At 38.2% G+C, this 25,813-nt stretch overlaps 2 protein-coding genes across 8 annotated transcripts in view; one reads left to right on the top strand and one right to left on the bottom strand.

Annotated features, from left to right (window-relative positions):
• DNAJC5B (DnaJ heat shock protein family (Hsp40) member C5 beta) overlaps positions 1 to 5,210 on the bottom strand; it is a 183,410-nt gene extending 178,200 nt beyond the window's left edge. The window contains exons 1-2 of the mRNA XM_039841766.1: positions 4,713 to 5,210; positions 3,383 to 3,547 (exon numbers count right to left, since the gene is read on the bottom strand). The gene's annotated coding sequence lies outside the window, so the exon portion shown is untranslated. The remainder of the gene's footprint in view (positions 1 to 3,382; positions 3,548 to 4,712) is intronic.
• A 214-nt stretch (positions 5,211 to 5,424) lies between these two features.
• Positions 5,425 to 25,813, top strand: part of PDE7A (phosphodiesterase 7A) — a 95,264-nt gene continuing 74,875 nt past the window's right edge. For 2 of the 7 annotated variants that reach the window (XR_005648327.1, XM_039841755.1), the window contains exon 1: positions 5,430 to 5,992. Coding sequence is in view for 5 of the 7 variants with exons in the window: in XM_039841755.1 (XP_039697689.1) it covers positions 5,855 to 5,992 (138 nt within the window). In the remaining 2 variants the exon portion in view is untranslated. Of the gene's footprint in view, positions 5,993 to 25,813 lie in introns of all 7 variants that reach the window. The other 5 variants (XM_039841761.1, XM_039841756.1, XM_039841758.1 and 2 more) reach the window with 4 other exon arrangements.

Genomic DNA, 25,813 nt, shown 5'->3' with positions numbered 1-25,813 from the left:
TTGCCATTCTGATCCATGGTCCTTTGTAAGTAACATGTTTTTATTTTCAATTCCTAGAAGATTTTAAGTTCTTATTTTTGTCTCCATTCTAGTGAAATTTTACGACATGCCTTCCAAAACAGTTGGGGCCTCTAATTTCTGAGATTACTCTGGATCTTTGAAACAGGAATTGACCAGAGGTATTCCTCCTGATTTGTAAACTTAGGTTTTAGCTTTCTGTTCTGCTAAGACATGTACGACTTGTACACCCACCTTCAGGTTCTAAAAGCTAAACTTGTCAGTTTTCATTTCCCCTTCTTTTCTCTTTATCCTTCTGGGTTCATGCCTTAATTTCTTCTCTCAAAGTCATTTAGTACCGTTGGGGAGGAAAGGTTGATGAATGCATGTTATGTAATCTGCTGTGTTTAGCCAGAAGTCCTCTGACTGATTATTCATTAGTGTATCACCATGGAAGGTGCTTGTCAATTAGTGTTGAGTTACAAAATAATCTAGAGCAACCAACCCTCAGGTGAAATTTTCCTTCATTTGCTCTTTACTTAATTAAACATTCATCACTGCATTGTAAACACTTTTACTCATAGTTTGTATATTTACCAAATTTTTGTTATAAATGTTTATCTTAGAAAATTTAGCAAATAAAATATATGTTTATCTTAAAAAGTTTGGCAAATTACTGTAAAAGAAAAGGAAAAATTATAATCCCGCCACTTGTAACATTTTGGAGATATAACTTGGGGACTATTGGGGGGTAATATATAGAGCTTACTTTATAAGCTTTATCAAGTAAAGAAACTTAATTAAAAATTTGAAATCTTCCACAAAAGAAAATTCTTGGTACAGAGAGTCTCACTGGTGAATCCTATCAGACATTTATGGAAGAAATAATAACACTTGCATGTAAACTCTCTCAGAAAACAGATGTTAAGGTTTATCTCCCAGCTCATTTTATGAAACCAGTATTACCCTAACACCAAAGCCAAACAAAAAAAGTACAAAAAAGAAAACTACAAGCCAGAGGGAGCAGAGCAGGTCTTATATTCAACATTTTAACCTACCTGGAGCTGCCTGAAGGACTGATCTTTTTGGTTTAACTTGGATCTCAAGCAGAAAGGGGCAATGAGAGCTGCTCAGGACAACTGAAAGGAGATGACCCACCACTTGTAACATTTTGGAGATATGAGTGGTGTAAGAGATTATGAGTGGGGGCCCCAAAGAGAGACACCTTGGGATACTAAGACATTTAAAAGCAGCCGTGTACACAGGGAAATCAAAACATCCATACATGGGCCCAGGCGAGATGTGTGCTCAGTAAATATACCCAAAAAGATCTTAAGATTTCTCCTTGGGCTGACCCCAAAGCTTAGAATCTAAGCTCAGCTAATTAATGAAGAAGCACTTCCCTGGCACAGGGCCAGTCCACAAAGACTGGGAAAGGTGGCTGTTTTTTCAAATGCACAATGTTTAACAACAATAATAACAAAATGACAAAGCATATGAAGAAACAGGAAGACATGACACATTCAAAGGAAGAAAATAAAATGGCAGAAACCAGCCCAAAGAAACACACGCATCACACTTAATAGACAAAGACTTTAAAACAGTCTTAAATAGCTTACTATTTTAATATTAATATATTAATATATAATATTAATGCTTCAGTCAACTTAATGATATTCCACACAGCATTACTTTTAAACAAGAAACACATTTTACGGAAAATAAAGGCAGCAATGGGTTCATGCTCATGGAATTCACTGGTCTTATTACGTTGTCTATTACCCTGGAGTAGGTCTGACTGGATGATTGAATGGCCTTTTTCTTTTTATTGTGATAAAAATTTACTATTTTAACCATTTAAAAGTGTAAAATTCAGTGGCATTAAGTACATTCACAGTGTTGCGTAATCATCACTATCGAGTTCCAGAACATTTTCATCACTCCAAAAGGAAATCCCCATACCCATTAAGCAGTCACTCTCTATTCTTTCCTCTCTCCAGCCCCTGGCAACTACTAATTGGCTTTCTGTCTCTATGGTTTGCTTAGTCTGGACATTTCATATAAATGAAATCATACGATATGTAGCCTTCTGTATCTGGCTTTCCTCGTTTAGCTTATTTTCAAGGTTCATCCATGTTGCAACACTGGAAAGACCTTTTGAAGACTCAATAATTGCTCTACCTGGGTAACAACACCTTGTGGGGCTAGGATAATATTCCCTAGGTTTTGGCATATGTTCTAAATCTAAATATAGATCCATGGTCCAGGAATCAAGAGGTAGAACCAGGTAGATCCTCTCACTTTTACACCTAGTGAGTCACATGCAGAATTTTGCTTCCCATTCCTGAAACTTTGGGCTCTTCTGGTCCAGAGGTCTTAGTCCCCAGAAAGAATGCTTTCACCCGGGTACACAGCAATAGCTCAGTTAAACTGGAGTTGAGACTGCCACTTGACCATTTGGGGATCTTTATGCTATTTAAACAACATGCAAAGAGGCTACTGTACTGCCTGGAATGATGGATCCTGACTATTAAGGAGATTTTGAATTGCTGCTACACAATTGAAGAAAGGAGGAGTATGCCTGGAATGCAGGAGATAATTGAGAGGTGCCTCTTAGTACTTAGTACTTGCATATTCTGTGATATGAGTTAATGGTAAAATACAACACAATAGAAGTAGGACCTTTAATGGCCCAGATTCTTCAGGAATGGTTTGGGTTGCCCCTCAAGGCAAGGAACCATTATCATCTGAGATTCTTGCCGAAGGCTTAGGGGATATAAAACAGATAATGGAAGAAAAAGAAAGTAGTTATAAATAGTAATTATGATCATGTTGCCAATTGCAGATACAAGGACTATAACAGTTATGATCATTTCCCCCTCATTCTAGTATGAATATATTTGTGCACAGTATATTAAGCAATTATTCTTCCCCTCTTTCCCCTAAGATGTGTTAATAGTGGATAACCTTATATCTTAATATTTAAGTTATAAACTATCAAAGGGATACTGTGACTCATCAAGAAGAATGAGCATTGCTTAAAGATTCTTGTCTTTTGGGAGGGAAGGAGCTGTTCTGGGTTATATGAGATAGTTGCATTATATGGACTAAGCATGATTTTGCTGTGGTCTTTATCTGAAAATTAAACACAATTAAAAGAACCCCAGACGAGAGTTGGACCAGGGTGGTTTATACCTGCAATATAGCTGAGCTGGAACTATATTTACCAGAATTCTCTTCCTTTTATGATTTTGATTTTGGTTGGCCACAATAGAAATTTGCAAAAGATTTAAGAAGTGTAAGTGAAGCACCAGCCATTACACCTGGAAGGTCCATGCAGGGTCCCAGGCACTACCGCAAGTTTGACCACAATCTGCTGACTCACCTCATTGGCACAGGGCGGCCGTCGGGCCTGCAGCTCCTTCAGCTTCCATGTCCTGGATGAGGAACATGTGCAGCAAATCAACCCACCTCTCTCTTGGTAGATAGATGATAGATGGATGAAATTCTGGTCTTGAGATAGCTCATGGTGTGGTAGAAATACATGGCTCTGAAATCACACAGAACAGAATTCAGTGGCACACATGATTTATGGTCTTGGAACCTGACTCCCCATCTGTAGAATTGGGAGCACATGTTTACTTGTGTGCCTATTATGTAGGGTTGAGTTAAACACTGTATGTAAAATACCTATGGGCTCACATTGGATGCATAGTAAATGTTAGCTCCCCACTCTGCTGAAGGGAGATGCATTGTTTAGTTAGTGCCCTAAGTCTTAGTAAATGATTTAATCGAACTGAGTCTCTTAGATATTATTAAATGTGGTGTAGTTATTTGGCATATACTGTTTTACATCACACCAATACCACCTTCTGGGGGGTTGGTTGTACACAAAATTCAGACATTATTTGCAGTTCGTTCTGTCACTTATCTGCATAAGATCTAGTGCACGTTGTTTCCTTGAGCCTAGTTTCTATTTAAACACTATTACCTCATTGGGTTTTGTCAGAAGTAAATAGGAGAAAGTGCTCCACTTAATCCTAAGCATACAGTAAATGCTCAATACGTCTACTAGATGTTGAGGGAGGTCAGTAGGGTTTCAAAGATGGGTTGGGCCAGTTGTTGCACTAAAGGGGAGTTTACCATATAGTGAAGAAAAAATCCATGAAACCACTGGAGAAGTTATATTTCTTTTAATAGTAGAAAACAGACAAGTCGAAAAATAGCAACGGAGGAGAAAGTTTTGATATAAAGAAACCAGATGCCATGGAAAGATAAAAGGTCTTGCAGACTTTCGTTGATTTATGGGATCATGAGCATTTGATTCCTGCTCTGATCAGTAATGGCTATGCAGTACTATCCACCTGGCCAGTGGCGAGTCATAATAAGTGGAAGAGTGGGTGCCCTGAGAGCAGTCAAATTAACAATTTTGCCAGCGGGGGAGAACTTGTTCCGACTGACGTCCTAGAGGCTGGAATGCATTTGAAACAATGGGTTGCAGCTGAAAAGCTTTCAGTTTAAAAAGAATTGTGACAAAATGAATCTGCAAATTACATATCCAGTTTACCAACTAGGTCAAAAGCTCTTGACATTCTCCTGCTTTCTAAAAATTAAAGCCAACAAACAAAAACACTTTCTGTAAGAGGGTAGTCTCCTTTTCTCCTTTGTCTTCTCAATATCTTTTCTTTCTCATTTTTTCCAGTGCACGCTCTCACTTTTTCTTTCTCGGTGTCGGTGTTTTCCCTCCACCTCTTCGCCCCTTCCTCATTCCCGCATTCTCGGCTCCCCGATTCTCCGCGCGGCCGGGGACATACCCAGGGCCCGCACCTGCTAGGGGAGCGCCCAAGCCCGGTCCCGCGGAGGGACTGGCAGTGACGTACCCGGGAGGACGGGGCCCGCGCGGCCCGCTGACGTCACTGCCGCAGCGGTCCCGCGCGAAGCCCAAGAATGGGAATTCAAGGAGGGAAACACGGCGGTGACCCCGCGGTCAGGGATGAGCGCTGCGACTGCGCGGCGTGCTGTGGGATTCTGCGGTCGCAGGGCCGGAATCGCGCCTCCCGCGTAGGCTGAGCCCTCCCCACACCCTCGGCGCGCTCGAACCCAAGTTTAGCGCTAAGTGGGATGCCCCACACGGCGGGGCCTCGTGCGCACGCGCCGTGGGTGGGGGGCAGACGGGGGAGAGCGCTGGGGGAGGAGGGCGGTGCGTGGCGGGAGGGACGATGACCGAGCTGCAGGATGCGGAACAGGAGGAAGGCGGCTGACCCCCTTCGCTGCGAGCCCGACTCCCAGGGCGCTGCGGCGGCGCGGGGCCTGCGGCGCGGCGTCGTGACGTCACGCAGGCGGCGGCCGTGGTTGGCGCAGGGTCCGCGGCTGCAAAGTGTGAATTACGCCCGGCTCGCACGGCCGGCGGAGTGAAGTCAGGCTCCACGGGAGGGGAGGGGCAGGACGGCGGCGGCGGCCGGAGCTGGTGCTGGTCCCGAGCCCCGCGCACCCGGGTCTCGCCGCGGGCTCCAGCCGTCTCTTCTTGCACTGCTTCGCTCTGCCCTTGCTCCGCTCCTCTCGGCGCAGAGCCGTGGGGCGGCGGGGTTCTCCCTCTGACTTTGCCTGTGTTGCCCCTGCTTGCACCCCGGAGCTGGGCGCGCGCCGGTCCTCGTAACTGTCGCCGCGGCCGCTGCAGCGCCTTCCCGCCGGCGACCCGGGCGCATTGTTCGGGCGAGGAAGGCGTGAGCGCGGCTTCGCGGTCCAGGGTCGGCACTCGCCCGCCCAGCCCCGGCCTCGGCCCGGTGCCCTGCAGCCGCGGCCCCTACCCAGCGCAGGGGCCGGCGGGCGCCGCGCGGAGGCTGGGCGGGCGTATTCAATGGAAGTATGTTACCAGCTGCCGGTGCTGCCCCTGGACAGGCCGGTCCCCCAGCACGTCCTCAGTCGCCGAGGAGCGATCAGCTTCAGCTCCAGCTCCGCGCTCTTCGGCTGCCCCAATCCCCGGCAGCTCTCACAGGTAAATCGCCGTCACCGCCGGGGGCTCACACTTGGGAGCTTCTCTCTTTGTTTCCCTCTTCCCACCGCCTTCACCTCCGCGACACCCTCATTCCTCGCCGTTCACTCAGACCCAGCGTTGCCCTTTGGGGCTTTGTAGGCTGGCCCTTCGATTTGAGAGGTTTTTCTTTTATCCTCGGGGCTACCTACTTCTTAGTCCCCGGCCTCCACGCGGGTGGGGTCCCGGAGCCCTCCAGACCCTCCCCAGTTCGCCCCCGCCCCGTGCTCAGCGGCTTAATCCTCAGTAATGACTTGGTCTTCCTCCTTTTCTCGGCGTTTCGGTCTGGGAGTTGGGCCTCTCTTCCTTAGTTGTGGCCCTGACACACCTGTGCCCCCCCACACCTGTGCCATGTTCGCGCCTCGCTTCCCCCAGCTCCCGCGCACCCCGTGGTGCTCAGGTGGTCCTGCGGTTCTCCCAACAGTAGGCCGATTCCCTTGTTATTGTTCTCCCAATTCCTTCGATTCTGTGGATGGACCCTAAGTGACATCTGAGAAACAAGTATCGAGAGTACTTTTCTCAAGGTTCGGTTTCTGCAGATTTGATAGCCAGAAATCAGTTTTGTTTTTACTTTGATAAGGAGATTTCAGAAGAGAAACTACTGATGAGTACGCAGGAAGACTTTGTTTTGAATGGTCCAATACCAGTTGCTCCTGAGAATTTCGTTTTTTTCTGCGGTGATGGTGTTGGCTCACTTCTTAGTTCTTGCTGTTTTTAATTGCGAGATTTAAAATAGGCAAAACTAATTTTGTTTACATTTGAACTGAGTGCCCTCCATTTCTGCTGCCAGAATGTTACATGTTTATGATTACTTTTTAATTCAAATATAGTTTTCCTATATTAATGTCTTATGGGAATATTTTTCCTCTGTGTTGTAAATGTCTTGAGCTGTGTCTGCTTTGCTGTTTTTAAAAACAGAGTGGAGCACCTGGTAGAGATTTTGCTTTTAACAGGTGTGTCCAGTAAATATTTTGTCATTTGCTTCTTTCCCTAAATTGCTTGTCGAGAGTAAGAGCCTATAGTTGGGTTCTCTCTGAACTGTTTTTATTTAAAATCAGACTTTTTTCAACAACAGAAATGGAAATAAACTCATAGATACAGAGAATATTTTGAGGGCTACTATTTTTTGGGGGGAGGGGGGCGTCAGGCGATGGCCGAAAAAGGGCAAAGGGATTAAGAAGTACAAATGCATAGTTACAAAATAGACATGGAGTTATAAAATATAGCATAAGGAAGATAGTTATTGTAATAAATATATATAAGGGGAAGAGGGGTACTAGATTTAGTGGGGTGATCAGTTTGTGAGTTATATAGATCTCTAATCCCTATGTTGTACAACTGAAACATGTATTACTCTATGTCAACTATAATTGAAAAAAATTTGTTGATTGTACAACGTAAATATGAGCAACTAATTGCCTATTATATTTCAATAAAGCTGGAAAAAAATCTTTCACAAGAAGTGGTTGTCTACTAATGAGGTCAGAGCCAACTTATAAAAATTAGTGTGATAATTTTTGATAGCACTACATTGTTATTTGAAAGTTGGGTCCAGGATCTGCCTTTATAGTACTGCTTAAAGCATTTTTAGGTTGCAGAACGAATTTTGAAGAGAGATGAATGCATTGCTGAAAAAAGTTTTTAATGGTAGTAGTTGAAGGTTTTTAATGGTAGCAACTTTTTTCACTTGTAAATATGACTTTCTTAGATAAGCGGGCACATGACTAGTACCCACGTCCAATTCAGTCTAAATAATAAAGGCAATCACTAATCAATTATCAGTGCTAAAATACACATAGTTACTTAGGCTCCCTGAGGAGAAAGTGAATGAAAAGGGAGATTCCAAGGGAATTGAAACAAGTAAAGCTGATTCGAGGCATTTTACCTAATGTCTTAATTAATCCACAGAGACCAGTTCAAGTCACACTCCTTGACTCGTTTCTTAGCCTTAGGTCGTAATGGGTAATAGAATTTAAAACATGATTGTGGCAGATAATATTGTAGAGTCAAACCATATTTTACTGTCTTAAAACTTTAAAAAATTTTCTGTGCCCCAAAGTGAGGTAAATTGGAACTTCTGAAAATTTGGACAGAAATTTTTCTGAATTAACACTTTTTTCTAATCAATGTTGCTGAACATTAAAATGAAGGGAAATTTACCATGATGCTGAAATGGGTATGTTTATCATCACCAAGACTGTATCATTTAATACTAAAGCATATATTAATAGTGATTTCTTTAGGTCTAGATGAGACTTTACAATAGGAAAAAGAGGTAGAAAATCTTGTAATCTTATTCCGAGCTCTATAAAATAAGTATTTGGTTAAATCAGAAGCTTTCTTCACCCTTGACTCTTCAGTTCCTGAGTCTAAAGCTACAGAAAGTATAAAAAGTTTAGGTGGCTTCATAGTTTCACTTAAAAGGCTTAAAAAAAAACACCTGTTTTTGTGTTTTTTAGGTACTAAGAAGAGTTTTTTTGTATTAGACTTTTTGTATTTTAAAATATGTTCAAAACTAGCAATCTTTTCAGTTTTTTATTTTCACCATAATTTTGAAACCCAGCTCACAGTGATACTTAAATATTTATTGAATGAGTGAATGGGTAATGAAGTTATCTGTGACTGAGCATCAATTTCAAGTATGAAAACAATGTAAGGACTTTAATCAAGATATAGTAGTAACTCATTCATCCAAAACTTGGTTTGGAACTTGTAACTGTAGGCTCTAACAGATTCAGGAAGTACAAGACCGAGCAACCAAAATAGATTTGGAAATCCTCTCAAATCCCGTGTTTTATTTAGGCAAAATTCTGACAAACTTGTTTTCCAAGTAGCAGCAGATTTGAAGGGCTGGGAGACTGCTAGAGTCAGGTTCACACCGATAGCAGCAAAGCCAGCAACTTTTACAAAGGCAGCCTGGGGACAGATAGTTTAGGGGCATGAGTGTTGTACAACACAATAATTATTTGTCAAAATAATGTAAATAGATCCTATTTTTTAAAATTTAAAGATTCGTACTATTAAAAATCTCCATATCAGACAGTTTAAGTGTTGATGCTTCAATGGACAAGTGTTGAGTTATCTGGAAAATTCATTTCTGTGGAACACCAACTCTCCCAAGGATGCCAAGTAAATGAGTCATTAACTTTTTGTTTTAAACAAGGTCGTGTTCTACTTTCTCAAATGGTTAATAAGGGTTTTTAAAAACTTTTTGGAAAATAAGGATAATAAAAGTAGCTTGGTTTTGCCATTTTGGGTTATGTATTGTTGATAGGTGGGTTTAAACATTTATCTTGCAGGATAAAGTTCTTTGGAAAAAATATTGTAAGAGCAGCAATTGTCTTGTTCACCACTGTCTGTCCACAGTGCTTTGCATAGGTAGGTGCTTAGTATGTGGAAGGTGAGTTAGTGTATTGATGGCAAGGCAGAGCACTGCACCTGGGGTGTTATTTCAGTCAAATTTTTCTCTGCACTGGAAACAAGCCTTATTTGGGTTAGAAATTTGAGGTTTAATTTTTAAAATTTATTACAAATATGTGATATGTATTATAATTGAACAAAATATTGGGATCTGCATATAAACCTGTGTTTTTAATAGCATAATCTAAATTTGACTTCTAGGTTAGCATCTATGTCTTTTTCTAAAATAGACTTTTTAAAAGAGAAGTTTTAAGTTCATAGCACAATTGAGTGGAAGGTACAGAGGTTTTTTACATACCCCCGAGCCCACACATGCATAGCCTCCCCCTTTATCAACATCCCTCATCAGAGTGGCACATTTGTTACAATTACTGAACTTACGTTGACACATCATTATCACCCAGAGTCCATAGTTGACATTAGGGTTCACTCTTGGTGTCTTTTTTTTTTTTTAATACAGAAACTATTTCACAAATACTGAACACCTTCTCTGAATGAAGTTCCTTGTATTAGGTCTGAGAGATGTAAAGAATTAGTAGTTTGTTTGTTTGGTTTTTTTAATCATTTGTGAGCCTGCCAACCTCAGTTTTTCTTTGATACATTACCTTCCTTATACATAAACATTTTCAGCTGTAGTCATTTTGTACATCTGTGTTGTCTTTAGCAGTGTTCTTAGTATGTGACAAATTATCAAGGTCCTACATGTGCCAGAATAGTTCAAAGCCCTTGGATAAAAGTTGGTTCCTCCTTCAAGAAGCTTACAGGATTATGGTGGGGAAAATGCTATGATTATATATGATATAATTTTTATACTGGAGTTATCAAGGTGTATTATATGAAGGTATCCCTAAATTTCCTGGGTAAATCAGGGGAAGCTTCACGTTCTAGTTGTGGCTTAGGCCAAGGCCCGAAGGTTAAATAGGTGTTTCTAGGTAAACGGGTGCATTTAGGGGGATGAGGAGAGGGTGGCCCAGGTAGTTATGTAGGTGAACACTATTCAACAGACCTTTTGTGATGATGGAAGTGTTCATTGCAGTATCCAATATAATAGTCACTAGCCATGTATAGCTAGCTAGGTGAGCACTTGAAATGTGGCTGGTTTGAGGAACTGAATTTTAAATTCACTTTTATTTAAATAGGTACACATGGGTAGTGGCTATTGGCAGATCATTAGTTATCATTAGTAGTGGTGTAATGTTGATCTCTGAATGTTGAATATTTGAGTTACTTTTGGGTTCTTGCTGTCGTACAGAAAACTTTATACCTTCATGTGTGTTTGACAAAGTCTTTAGAATGGAATTTCTAGGTTGGGTCAAGAGGTAAGAACATTTTCTGGCTTTCTAGAACACTGTCCTTTTATAGTACCAAGATAAATGGTTATATCTCTTTTATCTCCAATCATGTTATTAGATTATAATACTATATGATTAATATACATTATTTTATAAATGTTTTATAAACATTTACATAAACACTTTATAGGTGCACCAGGGTACACTGAGTTAGTTTTAATTATGCGGCAAGCCAGCCTGCACACTTTCTGAAGTGTTCTTGTGCATTTGCATTTCCTCTTTTGTGAAATTTCATTTGCACATCCTGTGCTTGTTTTAAGGGCTCATATATCTGATAACAGTTTGTAAATATGCATTACTCTAAATTACTGTTACCACAGTAGTTACCTCTTCACAAAGCTACATGCCAAAGCCAGCACAGGGGATACTGCGAACGGTCAGGTGGGACACTCTGGGAAGTGGTGGGATGCACCCCCAGGGGAGTGCTTCCGTTCCAGGGCCTTCTTCCCAGCGCCCCTTCCCCCCACCCCCAACCCAAATACTTGTTTTTGTTGAGACCTTGATTTCATTTTTCTGTTTTCAGAGGTGCTTCATACTTTGATATAAATCTAGTACTACCATGTTTTGGCTTTCACTTCTGAACTATGATATAGTTATACTATAAATATATTCTCAAATAATACTCAAAGTATTAACATAAATTTATAGTGTATTTGGAGTGTAGTTCTATTTGAGGAGTAGGGTGTTCAAATTGCTAGTTTGTAAGTTGTCATCAGGAACACATTTAGTCTATGGGATGTAATTTGCCATGATTTTGCTGCTTTGTTGCTATGCCTAAGGTTCTATCATTTGTCCATATGTCCACTCAGGAATTCTTTTTCAAATGCAAATATTCTGCAAGAGGTAAAATATTAAGTCCTTCACAGGACTTAGAAAGATTAGGGAGCTCACTTTGGGTGGCTAGAGGGAGAGAAGAGGTACCATCCATTTTCTTTGAGGCAATTTGGTAAGACTTCTGCGAATATATCAGTGTAAATTCCTCCTTCCCTCCTTTTTTCAAAAAAGATCAGAGCAATTTTAGAGCATCGACTCCTTTTCTGGACATGGATATAGAGACAAGCTTGGGAAGAGAATAGCTGAAGGAAGGGGACGTGGACAGTTTAGATTAATTCAGATTTTTGCCTAAGATCATTAATAGTCATTTAGTTGGACTAAAGACACCTAGGGAATTTAGGTGATAACCTCGTAGCATGCAGATTTTCTTGAGGAATTTAATTTTTTTTTTTTTTGTACTAAAAACCGTGTATATCACATTTGTGTTTTTATAAAATCTCATTTTAGAAACTTTTTTATTGTGGCTACAAATTGCTCAGATTTTATGATTCATTTGAATTGTGAGAAAATTGAGTGTTTATTCTCTTCTGAATTTAAATGGCCTGTTCTTGCCTGAAAGTAACATAGACTTTGTTGATTTTTATGTTGTTACCGAATGTGCCTTTCAAAAGATTATTCACAAATAATTGCTACTTTTGCATGTTTGCATTCAGGTGTAAGTGTTCATATGATCAGTACATGAGGAAAGGGACAAAAACTCCACCTGTAGATGCGCTGTCTAAGCTTGCAGGACTTCGCTTTGGTTGCTGGCAGGTACCCTTTCTAAGGAGCCTGTGCTGCTGATCTTATGGTTGACATCAGAAGTGTTTCTTGCTCATAGCTTTAAGTAGGAATTTTGAATGACTGCTCCATGCCTCCACCTGCTGGTAGGGATGGCTCTTTGTTTTCTGAAGATGATGGCTTGAGGGAGGAGCAGATGAATGAGAGGACAGGGCTGAATTTTGGGGGAAATAACTCGTTAATTGATAACTAAGATTCAGCAGAGCCTACTCTATTCAGAGTTTTGAGCAGACCAGGCTCTAGCTCAGGACTGTGTAAAGTGCTTGGCAAATGGTTGTTCATAAAGATGGAGTAGACTGTAAGTGATATTACTCCCAATTTTACTGAGCAAACTGAGCTCAGACATTAAAACACTTGCCTGAGGCATCACGAGAACTTCTAGAAAGGCCTGTCATGTTTCACAGCTCCCTTTAAAACTGCCTCTTCGGTGAACGTAAATGGAACGTAGTGAGACTTTTAGGTTTATGGATTATAGATCTTGTTGGCTTATGGATTTGGGTAAAAAATACAAATTCGATGATTTTACGTGATTATTTGAAGTGATAACCTTCACTCTGGTCTTTTCAAATTATAAGTAGAGTTTTTTGTTCTAGATGCTCTGTTCTAGGAAGATATGACTAGCTCAATCACACTCTGAAGATAGTGACCAGGGTGGTGAGGTGATTTCAAACCACATTGTTTGATATGTGACTGAAGAAATTGGAGACATTCTCAGTCTAGAGAGACGAGGACTCAGGATTTGAGCCAGGAGAGGTGGGAATGGAGGTGAGGGAGTGACTGGTGAGAGATGACAGCACTACCGTCTTCCATTATTTGAAGGAACACCATGCGAGTGACAGAAAGGAGAAGATTGATTTAGATTTTGATTGGTTGTATGTTCTCAATTACTGTACCCTGTTCCTACTTCGTGAGAGCAGTTGCCAACATACAGAAGAAGATACAAGCTTAAAGTTGTCACTTGTCCAAGGTAACACAAATAGGTAGTGGAAATGTATTAAACTCTGGGCCATTGTCACCTTAAAGCCCATGCATTTCTTCTACTTCCTTTACCACATGGGAGAAGGATGTTACCCCAGATGATAGAATGAGGACCAATAGATAGAAACAATAGAAAGGGAGAGCTTATGTTTAACCACAGTAGTAATCAAAAAAATGCATATGAGAAAGAATGATACACGTTTTTGCTAAGACATACATATGTGCATAGAATTTTTGGTAATAATTCGAAACATTGGAAATGGATATTTATATTCAGTGCTCATCAGTGAAGGGTTGGTTAAAATGTAGTGTTTTTAAAAACTTAAAAATTCTTTTCCACTACAGTCAACATTCAATATTACATTAGTTTCAGGTGTATAGCATAATAGACACTTATATAACTCAAAAAATGATCCCCCCTATAAGTCTAGTATGCACCTGACATAAAATATGTTGTCTTAATTCAGCATAAAACTCTGTATCCCATAAAATAATGCCACGTATCTGTATTTGTCTTGGAAAAGTACCCATAATAATATGAATGAGAAAAATACTAGCAGCAAAGCGGCATGTATATTAGCCTGTTAATGTAACTTTCTACATAACATCTCTGAATAAAAACACAGAGGATTCTGTATACACCAGTGTATCAATACAAGTCTGGAAGTTTGCTCAGCGAAATATCAATTGTGATTTTTACACGACTTCCTCTACAAAAGAGGAGAGCTCTTAAGGTCAGACCTTTGTTAGGTCTCTGAGTCTCGTCCTCTTAGTGACTTAAGGAGTTCTAAGAACCTGTGAGAGCTCTATTTTATTGTGTGCTAGGAAACTGCCCTTTCATGCAAAACACTTTTCTATGTTAATTAAGCAATCTTATTTTAATTGTTATTGTACAGTCGACCCCTTTCACTTATTCTGGAAATTCTTGCTTGGAAGACTTAGGTAAGTGGACCTCCTCAAAAATTCTGAAACATTTGGCACAAAATAGATAAACCAGTGCGGTCCATGAGATTACTTGAGTCTTCTGTAGCCGCCAAGGGAACTGTTTACCCGGTCAGATTTTTTGAGTAAATAGAATTTGATGCCCGAAATGAACCATCTATAAGACACTCCTAGAGGATATTAGTACTGACTTTCACCTGATTATTGTCTATAATTTTCTTCAAAAGAAATGATTTATTTGGAAGAGAAATCCTATCATTGGGTAGTGGTAATTTTTACTGTCTTTGTACTTTTAGGATTTTGTTTTGAAAAATATTTTTGTAAGCATTGAATCTGAGATACATTGGTGATTTGCCTTGGACAAGTCGCTTAATTCCTTCTAGTCTGTTTCTATAACTGTAAATAGAGTCGGCCATACCTAGTAAAGGTATCACAGGACTAGTGTGAGGCTCAGATGATATATGTGAACATATTATATAATCAGAGAAATCAGTAAAGCTATTTAAAAAAAGCTTACCAAAAAAAAACACCTTACGTTTGTTAGAATGTCATTTAAGTAAATATAAAATTACGAAGAAACTGAAGTCTAGTTAGCTAATAGTTTAATAAGTGTAAGTAGGTAGCCCAGAAGTGGATTATTCACTGGCACATAGTAGTTATCCAGAGTGATTTATTCAAACGGAAATGTTGTGGTTTGACGTTTGGAGGAATACAGTGCATTTTTAATGGAAAAATGGAGTGAGTTTGGTGGTGGTGGATAGTTTACAAAAAATATTTTGCCTATTTCAGAGCTAAGAAGGTTTCTACTATAATTTACTCAGATAGCTGAGGGTTGCTATATTAGCATAACATATTTATAAAATGCAAAATGTCCTCAAGAAAATTTATGAGCCAGAATCATAGAACATTAATGTTAGAAGAGACTCTAGAATTCAGGCTCTTCGGCACGCAGATGAGTGAACTGAAACCAAGGAGGCTAAAGGACACACACAGGCAGTACGGAAACCTTCTGTTGAGCATCCTGATTTTCGCTACTTGGTTTTGCTTGAGTTTCTGGAATGAGGAGATTACCACTTTATAATTCAGTCCATTGTGGTGTTAAATGGTGGGATACACCGGAAGCTGCCAGGAGGCAAGGGAAGGGTTCTCCCCTAAAGCCTTCAGAGGGAGCATGGTCCTACTGACACCTTGATTTTGGACTTCTGGCCTCCAGAACTTAGAATACAATTCTATTTTAAGCCACCCAGTTTGTGGTACTTTGTTACAGCAGCCCTAGGAAATGTATACAAATGGTTTTGATTTGTTCATTCTTTCAATTAGCAGACATTTACTGAGCACTTTTTATGTGCCAGGCACTCTGCTAGGTATATAAAAGATAAATGAGACATGTTTCCTGCCTTCATTCTCTAAGTTCGGTCCATAGGAAGCATAGCTATGTAAATACATCAGTGCCATACATTTAATACATATTCTCATTAGGATAGTGTATGAAGTTTAGTGGTGGTAAGTGGAGCTGGGTGAACCAGGGAAGGTTTTATTTACAGAGACCTTTGTGCTTGGTTTCAAAGACCTGAAATCAACCTCTGTGGGAATTCTGATTGATTCTGCTACTGCTAGTGCTGTTGTTCTTAACCTAGTTCAAGGTGTGTTTAGCCTGCTGCAGTAGCATCCCGTCACTAGAATTCGCTCTCCACAGATCCGTCGAAGTAAATTTTAAAATGTAGTCAGCTCATGCCACTCTGCTGAAAACAGTGGGTTCTTATCACAGTGAAAATAAAATCCAACTCCTTTACATGATACGGCCCCATATAATGTGATCCCTGCTAACTTTTCAGTCTCATCCCCTTTCACAATGGTCTGGCTGTCTGCGGACTTGCCAGGTTTGGGCCCCTCTTTGACTTTGCACTTATTCTTCCCTCAAGCTCAAGATCTTCCCATGGCTTCTTGTCCTTCAAGTCTCAGCACATACTCTTTGCAGAGGAACCTTCCTTGACCATACTGTTTACCTTGTTTTGTTTGTGGCATGCACTGCTAACTTGATTTGTCTGTTCCTGCCTTGCTTTCACCCCCGCCTTACTCCCCAGCCCTGCCACCATAGAATGTGTGGTCAGGAAGCAGGATCTTGTCACCTTCCTCGCTGCCCTGTCCCTCCAGTGCAGTACCTAGGAGGTATTCCATACAGGAGAATGAAAAAGACTTACTCTTTTAGTCTCATGCTTATCGCATCATATCATAAGTCACCATAGTTCTCTTTGGGGTGAATCTCAAATTGTATTCTTATAATTTCATTGTATAGTTCCACTCCCTTCCCCCCAAATTCCACCTTCATCTTTATACCCTTTCTGAGCTGCCCAGTATGCTTTTGGAGCTATCTTAATCTCTACATTTATGTAATCTTATTTAAGAATGCAATGAAGTTAACAAAAGTTGCCCAAAGTAATACAGCTGTAAGTGATGTTTATAGGATTTGAATTTAGATCTCTGACTAGAGCTCCTCTAGCTGTGCTGGTGTGGGGGGCTGACGTTTTGGTGAGTGGGAGGTAAAAATCCAGAATTAGAATAGGAACTCTGTCCATTTGGAATCAAAATAGCAAACACTTATGTGTTTCTATAAAAAGAATTGGAGATATTAAAAGGAATTCTAAAAAGTAACTTGAATTTTTTTGGAATAATGTTAATACCTGCTTGTTATAAAATACACGTAATATACAAAAAAGATAAAGACAAAGAGCGTAAACACCATCTCTGTAGTCCTACCACCCAGAGAAACCCACTTTAACATTTTAGAACATTTACATCCAGTATTTTTCTATGCAGAAACAATATTATGATGTCATTTTCATACATAAATCTTTCTCTAAATTTGGAAGTCATTTTCTAATCAGTGCCTTTTCTTACCTTGCTAATATTTTTAGTTTCTATTTCTTGGATTTTGTTGTTTTTACACTTGGAATATATATTTATTATTAATTACCTAATGTCAACTATGACTTATCTATGTCCCGCCTATTTTTTTGTTGGCAATTTAGTATATTTTAAATCAATTTTTGAATTGTTTCATATTGGTAATGAACATTTTGTCAAATCTATGGCAAACTTCCAATTTTTTGACTTATTTTTAATGATCTATCTATATTATTAAACCTTTATCTAGCAAGTATTAGGAATACCATAGGAATAAGTTTCTTATTAATAGATATTTTCATTATTAAATTATTTCACATGTAAAATTCTTCAACATATTGTTTCGATAAAGATCTTTTTCATTTTAATGTCATGTAGAATGATTGTTAAATTATTGCTAATTATCTTATATTTAACATATGGTAATAAGAATGTGACAAGATAAATATTCTAGAACCTCGAATATGGAATTGGAGAAAAACATTTTTGTGCTTGGAAAAGTTTATTGGAAATGAATGACTTGAGAACTTCTGAATACTACTGAATCACTGTCACCTAAAGCAAATATTTTTAATTTTGTAATAATACCTCAAATTTTATAGTAAGAGAAATGGAAAATAGGACATATGTTAGATAGCTTTTCTAAAATATTTACATTTTAAAGAGAACGCATCTTAAAAATATTTAAAAGAATTTTTTTAGTGGCTTATATAAAAGAGGACAATTTGAGGGTAAAACCAATGTGTAGAACAAACTTTTTTTTTTTTTGGATCCACAATGAAAATACTCCAAATTCATTTTTAGGAAAACTTTCTGGAAGTAACTTCCAGAGATTTTTGTGGTTGGCCTCAGCTCTTTTCCATTTGAGGTGTAGTTTTAATAATTTTTTCAAGGCTTTCTACCACTTTCATTTTCCCATCAGCGGTGTTTTTAAAAATTTATTTTCCTTTTAAATGTTAGGACATCTTAGAGCAGGATTCAAGTGAGCTATGCAAGAAAAACCGTTGAAGATGGAAAAATAAAATTTTAGAACTTTTATTTATATTTTTAACCTTATTGTTTTAGAACCTAATTTTATCTATGTTGCGTTGTGTCCATAAAGTGCGTGTATATACAGTAAGTCCTCACTCGTCGGTAGGTTCTAGGAACTTTGGTGAAACAGTATATAATGAAACCAATTTTACCATAGGCTAATTGCTGTAGAGAGTTAAGTTTCTGTGCCATCTCATTATTATAATGAAATGACGTTAGTTGAGGACCTGCTGTAATTCATTAGTCAATGCAAGTTTGGAGACCGCTACCTCAGAGAATCTGTTGATTGCTATGAATTCTTTCATACACACAAAAGCCACACAGAAACGTACAGAACATTTGAAAGAGTTCTTGGAGTTCATCATACTTCTAGAATACCTGGAATCTCAGGTAGCCACAGCCTTCCTTAGCCACAACCTTTTCTCTGTTGATTTATTCGACTGAATTTAGTCCTTAAGGTTACAGCCCAGGATTATTAACTCTTAGAACAGCTTACCTTGCACACTGATTTATCCTGACTTCAGTTCGATTAGACTATGAGCTTTTTAAAAGTAGACACTTTATTTAGCTCTCTTCAGCCCAGTACTTCATCTAGTATAGTCAGCAAATGTAATAAAGTATGTCAGACTTTTACAAAGTCCTATCAGTGACCCAGTCCTGCTGAGTCCAGCTTCCTGCCCCCTGTTCCTCCTTCCACAGTGCCACCTCATACTCTGAATGGCATCCAGTCATTTCTCTTAAAGGTTCTTAAGCCAGCCATCTCAACATGACCACTGTCAGTTCTTTGATTACTAAAGGATTTCTGGAGAGCCTCTTGAAAAGTGTTATTAGTATTCAGATCCCCTTATAGGAAGCTGGTAAATGACAGGGACAGGTTTCTAACCCTTAAGGTCTTTATAACAGGTCTCTGAATTTCTACTGGGGCCTTGGTTGTCGTAATAAGTTAGACCTCTGTTGTTGAGTAACCAGATGACTACAGACAGCTCTTATTTTCAATACCCGGTGGGACATATTCCTAGGTTAGCACATCCTCCTTGTTGGTAGCATAAAAGTATGAAACCAAAGAGTACGAAACCAAAAGAAAATTTGTGTGTTAGAAACTAGACTGGCTTGTTCAGGTGTAACACCAGTGCTATCCAATAGAAATACAGTGCGAGCCACACATGTAATTAAAATTTTTTTTGTAGCCACATATTTAAACAGTAAAATAAAACATGCGAAATTAATGTATTTTATTTAACCAGCTATGTCCAAAATATTAATTTAACATATAGTCAATATTAAAAAGATGTATATATTTTATTTATTTTTGGAGAGCACATCTCAGTTCTGACCAGTACCATTTCAAGCACTCTGTAGCCATAGTGGCTAGGGATTCTCTTATTGGACAGTGTAGCTCTAGAAATAATGGCATTTTATGATACATCTTGTTAGAGGGAGTCAGGGCCACTTCTTTTTAAAAATTTAGACAAACTTGTTATTTGTATGTTCTATACATTTCCTTTATTCAAACCTTTAATCTTTAGAAGGCTTGGAAATATCAAGATACTTTATAAATTAGCTGCATTTTTAAAGAGGTTGTTTAGTTTCAAATATGAGAGGACAGCAAAGTTTTTAGCAGCTCTATTTTGCTTTCTTTGAGTTGGGCTGTTTTAGTTTTTTTTTTTTTTTTGCAGCAAGGGCACTTAATGGTAAAAAGTTTTCATATATGGTTTTTTTCATTATACCGGGTCAGTCTCAAGGAGAAAAAAGGGCATAAAAGCTTCATTTGGTCAGGTTTTCATTCCTCTGTTTACAGCAAGCGAAAATGGTTTTCAACCAGATGACTTAAGAGGTTTTATATAATACTTTTAAAATTTCATCAAAAATATAAACAATGTGTTCATTTTGTAAAGTTTTGAAAAAGGACTTACTGATCATGGTGGGAACCCACCATCATAACAGATTTTTTTATATGAATATTTTGTATTACAGCCGATATTAATAATACTTTTACAGGTAGTGAAGCCGCGGATTGGGTAAAATATCGCAGCAGCAGTGACTTTGCGCAAAAGTATTTTAGCTTTAGCTTTTTGGAAGTATTACTTTTTAAAAATAGGATTTATAATATTACTTAGTAATAACATTTTGTTTGTCGGGATACAATAGCCTAGAAATATGTACCTGCTGGTGAAGTGATTCCAAGCCCCAAAGTAATACAGGGATCCGATCCACGGGTCAGGGTTGTCTGTGAATTGCTGTCTTTCCACACTTCCGCTGATGGGAAGGAGAAAGAGAAATTCAGGGAAGTTTTCCTTTGAGGGGGTAACAGGAAGTTGTGGCATCTCTTCCACTCTTATCGCATGGGTGAGAAGTTAGTCACATGGCTCCAACTGGCTGTTCAGAAGAAATAACATTGTAGGAACATGCTATATACAACTTTCTCCATATTTGGGTTTTTCCCTTAGGATGGTTTTTATAGAACTGGGATTAGTGGTCCAAATAGTATGAACATGTGAATAGAATTTTTATTTCTTCATTTCTTTTCTAAAGCAGCCATTTCAGTACTTTGAAGATTGACTAAAGACTAACTGTATAAAACTGAAAAGTTTCATACTGTTGAACTTGGAGTAAGAAAAATGGGTATCTTTGACATTCTAACTTGGGGCTACTCACATTTCACCCCACTCTGCCCCCAGCATGATTGGCATGGAGATTCTGCCAGCCAGAAGCAGGCCATAAAGACCTCAGCTTGAAGGGTTTTCAGCTCTTTTGATCATGGGTGCTGCCCAGTGGTGTTGTCTGTGGATGTGAATTTTCAGAGGTGCAAGGGGGGACCAGTGGCTCAGTTCAAATTGCCTGGGATTGCAATACTGTTTGGGTCAAATATTCCTGGATGAGGCTACACATAAGCACAGGAAAGATCTGAGAAGGCTCAAGGTATTCAAAATTTTGGCTAACCCTGAAGTCGTGTGTGTGCTCCTAGAAGACTTGAAAGGGCCCTATGGAAAGATAAACCTGGGGCAAACTTGAAAACAGACAACTTCAGATGAGCTCCCCTGCCCACACACGTATCCATTAGCAGAGGTAGGAGTCTTACTGGCTTGAGGTATTTGAGCATAAGCTCTGTCCTGTCACAATTTGATCACTAAGTTATGCAGAGGGGTAACCCCTGGGAAGCCAGGCTTAGAAATAAAACAATATATTTAAAACAAAACTGAGCAGGGATAACAGTGACCTCATACTATAAGGAAACAGATGTCATATATTTAGCCCAGGCATGATACTAAACAAAAGGAGTAAACAAAACAACACTACAACCTTTCAAGGGGAAAAGAATCAGAATCCAGAGGTGCCACAATATGGTATATAAAACCTCTAGATTTAACAACAACAAATTATAGGCCATTTAAGGAATTAGGAAAGTGTGGCTTATGCACAGGGGGAAAAAGCAGTCAAAAAAATTCTGTCCCCAAATGTTAGATTTAGTAAAGACTTCAAATCAGCTATTATAAATATGTTAAAAGAACTAAAGCAAACTATGTTTAATTAAAGTATAACAACAGTAAGCCAACAAATAGAGATTCTTAAGGATATAGAAATTATTAAAATCAGTAACAGCCAAAAAAAACCAAAACAAAACCAAAACACCCTTGATACGATGTCATGAGAGGTACTTTCGCTTTGTAGTATTCTTTTCCAAGACTTATAACCTGAGTTTGATCATGAGAAAACAACGAAGTGTGATTTGGGATCATTCTACAAGAGCATCTGACCAGCATTCTTGAAAATTGTCAAGGTAATGAAAAAGAAAGAAAAAGAAATATTACAGATCAGAGGAGACCAAGGAGACATAACTAAATGCAATAATCGTATCCTGCATTAGATCCTGGAACAGAAAAAGGACATTAGTAGAAGAACTGGTTTATAGTTTTGTTTTTACCAGTGCTAATTTCTTTTGACAAAGATACCATGATTATGTAAGATACATACTAACATTAGGAGAAACTGGGTGAAGCATATACAGTAAGTAGTCTGTACTGTTTTTTCAACTTTCCTGTAAATAAATTTAAATTGCAAAGTAAAAAGTTTTTTAACAAATCAAATAAATGGAAATTCTAGACTTGAAGAATATAATGCCTGAAATGAAAAATTCACTAGAACAACTCAGCAGTTTTGAAATGCCAGTGAAAAGAGTCAGTGAATTTAAAGACAGACCAATAGATGTGATTGAATCTGGAAAACAGAAACAATGATTGAAGAAAAATGAACAGTGCCTCAGAACTGTGGAAAACATCAAGTATACACATATGTGTAACAGGAGTCCCAAAAGGAGAGGGAGAAAAGGTACAGAAAATAGCCTTTTGAAAAACTTCCCAAATTTGATGAAAAACTTTACATATCCAGAAGCTCAGTGAACCTCAGGGTAAAAACAGAGACCCATGCCTAGATGTAGCCTAGTCAGTCTGTTGAAAGACCAGAGAAAACCTTAACTCTTTAAAACAAGAGAAACATAACTCCTTTAAAACAGGGCTGCATCAAAATGATTACTGGCTGCATTCTCATCACAAACACGGAGACCAGAAGGAAGTGGGCTGGCATATCCAGAGTGCTGGAAGAAGAAAACTTGAATAATTCTATATTTAGCAAAACTATAATTCAGAAATTAAGGTGAAATACATTCCTATGCAGACTGAGAAATTTTGTAGCAAGCAGACCTGCCTTATAAGAAATAGCAAAAGAAGTTCTTCAGGTTGTTGGGAAATGACACCATATGGTAACTCAGATTTACAGGAAGAAATGAAGACATTGGAAATGTAAATATGTAGGTTCATGGACAAACTGTAAATATATTTTTTCTCGTTTTTTAACTTTAAAAAAGTTGAGTTCTAAAAACAGATTAAGTATCTGTAGCATTTCATTCCCTCTCCCCCGCTCACCATCCTGTATGGTTCATTCATCCTAGTTGGAAACAAATCGTTTCCAGTCATTTGCCTTTTGGTCTGTAGAATCTCAAAATTTTTGGTTTTAAGACTCCTTTCCACTCTAAAAAATTATCAAAGACTCCAAAGAGCTTTTGCTTGTGTGGGTTTTATGTACTGACATTTTTTTTTTTGTAATAGAAAATAAAACAGACATTTAAGTACTATCCATTTTAAAATAATAATACTAAGTGTACGTTAACAAATAACTTTTTCATGAAAAAGTAAGTATATTTTCCAAGCAAAAAGTTAGCAAGGAGAGTGGCATTAATTTACACTCTCGTTATTGGTTTTCAGTTCTCATTAAGGTCTGGCTTAGAAGACAAGCTGGATTTCAGAAGGCTTCCCCATTGAACTTGCTGCGATATGTTGTTTTGACTGAAATATGTGAAGAAAATCTGACACCGCTCAGATTTAGTTAGAAAAGAGAGGTGTATTTTTGTAGCTTTTCCTTATAATTGTGAATATTTTTCTTTGATATGAAGCCAAAACTCAAGAAGCGGTAGTTTCATAAAAGTTAGTTGCAAAGTGGAATCTGGAACATATCAGTGAATTTTTTAATTCAGTGTTAACATTAAGCAATGTACTTTGTTATATTAAAACCCATTGCTTCTCTTCATCTCTAAAGGATAAACAAGTTTTCTGTCTGAAGTAATTACATTTGGAAAAAAAATGTTAGGGTAATTGAGTGTTACGTAAGAATGGCTTTTGAAATGGCTTTCAATTAATTAGTATATGAGATTTCTAAATTTAATGCCTCCTGTAAATTAGGGCTTAGTTTAAACTCTCGGAAGCTAGAATCACTAATTATCTATCATTATCATGTACTTAATTTAAAACTTAGTTGTCATCATCATCATAGTTGTAAAAGTCATACCTCCTTGTGTTAACATTAATTCAGTAGAATCTAAAATACAATTAAAAGAAATCTCTTGTTACCAATTCCCCATAAATAAGCAATGTTTATAGTTTCTTGAATGCTTTTCCTGAAAATTTGTTCACAGATATCTTGATATGTGTTATGTATAAACATGATACTATTTTAAGCAAATGGAATCAAAATATACATATTCTGTACATATGTACACTTTGAACATCTTTGTGTCAGTACAGTAGACATACCATTCTCTTTTAATTCTCTGTTACTAGATTGGTTATCAGAAGAAAAAAGTAATAAAGTACTTCTTTTAAAATTAGTTCCCACTCAAATATTGCTCCTAGTAAGAGATGGGAGAGAGTTGAAGGAAAGAGAGATTAGGGTATATTTTCCAGCCTCTCACCCAGTAGGGTTGTATTTGTTTACCTAATGCCACACCTCGTGCCAGGTGGTTCTTGAGTCTGGTAGTAACAGTGGTAATGGCTTCCTGCTGTTGCTAGCCACTGGGAGCTCCACCCTGCCCAGACCTTAGAAAATAGTTCCTTTGTGGATTTCTCTTCAGTTACTCCTTTGAGCATGCATCCGTTTCCTGCTGGGAATCTGATTGGATAAAGTTTCTCTGATCCTAATACTGAATCTATTCCAGTCTTTGAGATGCCTCAATAGAGATTAAAATTTTCTTTATAGAAACCTTTATTATATAAAATTTTTGTTCTCCCCAGGTTTACTTTTATTCTGTTGCATTTATAACTGGTTTTTTTCTCTTCATGTTCTCTAACTGTTCATGTGTAGCAAACTGTTTTTGTATGTTAATTTTTGTAATGAGCTACATACCGAATTGTACTTGTTTTAATAGTTTTTCGGTACTCTTGTTTATTTCATAATTGCCTGCAAATACATCACTTGCAAGTAATTTTGCCTCTTTGTCTTCATTTCATTAGGAGTATTTAGGAATAGTCGTTTATTTTATTCAAATGCATTTTGGGGCACCTATTAAGATGATTAGTTTTTCACCTTTGATCGACTGATTTAGTAAATTATCTTAGTAAATATTCTAATATTAACTTTTATATTTCTAGAATAATTCTTACCTGGTTAAGGGGTGTGTGTGTGTGTGTGTGTGTGTGTGTGTATTTAATGAGTCTATTTGCTAATATTTTGTTTAGGACTTTCGAAGCAGTATTCTTTACTGAAAATGATCTATAGCTTTCTCTTCTGCATTCAGTGTCATGTTGTGGTAATAGTACTCTGTTCATTTCATCCTTGTATTTTTCGAGGCAAGTTAAAAACAGTAAAGCAGCAGAGAAAAGAGATTTCTTTTTTAATACAAAGATTTTTAAAGCAGTGAGGAAGTTAACTTGTTACCAGGGAAATTGGCATCATGTATAAGGCTGTGTTTTATGTCAAAGTGGAACAAAGTACAATTGTTACAAGACTTGAGGTGTGTATGTAAGATATGAAGTGGTGACATATAATACCACCTTTTACTTGATAATCCTTTCATTTACTTTATCTCCTCCAATGAAGAGAAGTGGGTAGGTGTTAGCCCCATTTAACAAATGAGAAGGTTTAGGTTCAGAGAGATTGCTGCTTGCCAGAGGTCATATGGCTAATAAAGTTTACCTCTAGACCTATAAACCAAATATATCTCTGACTCATGGTCAGTGGTCTTTTACTTCATTATCTTTAGCAATAGAGTTAATGC

The sequence above is a fragment of the Pteropus medius genome, unplaced genomic scaffold, assembly GCF_902729225.1.
Source record: "Pteropus medius unplaced genomic scaffold, Ma_sr-lr_union100, whole genome shotgun sequence".
Lineage (NCBI taxonomy): Eukaryota > Metazoa > Chordata > Mammalia > Chiroptera > Pteropodidae > Pteropus > Pteropus medius.
Note: the sequence above shows the minus strand (reverse complement) of the source record. Positions and strands in the feature narration are given on the sequence as shown.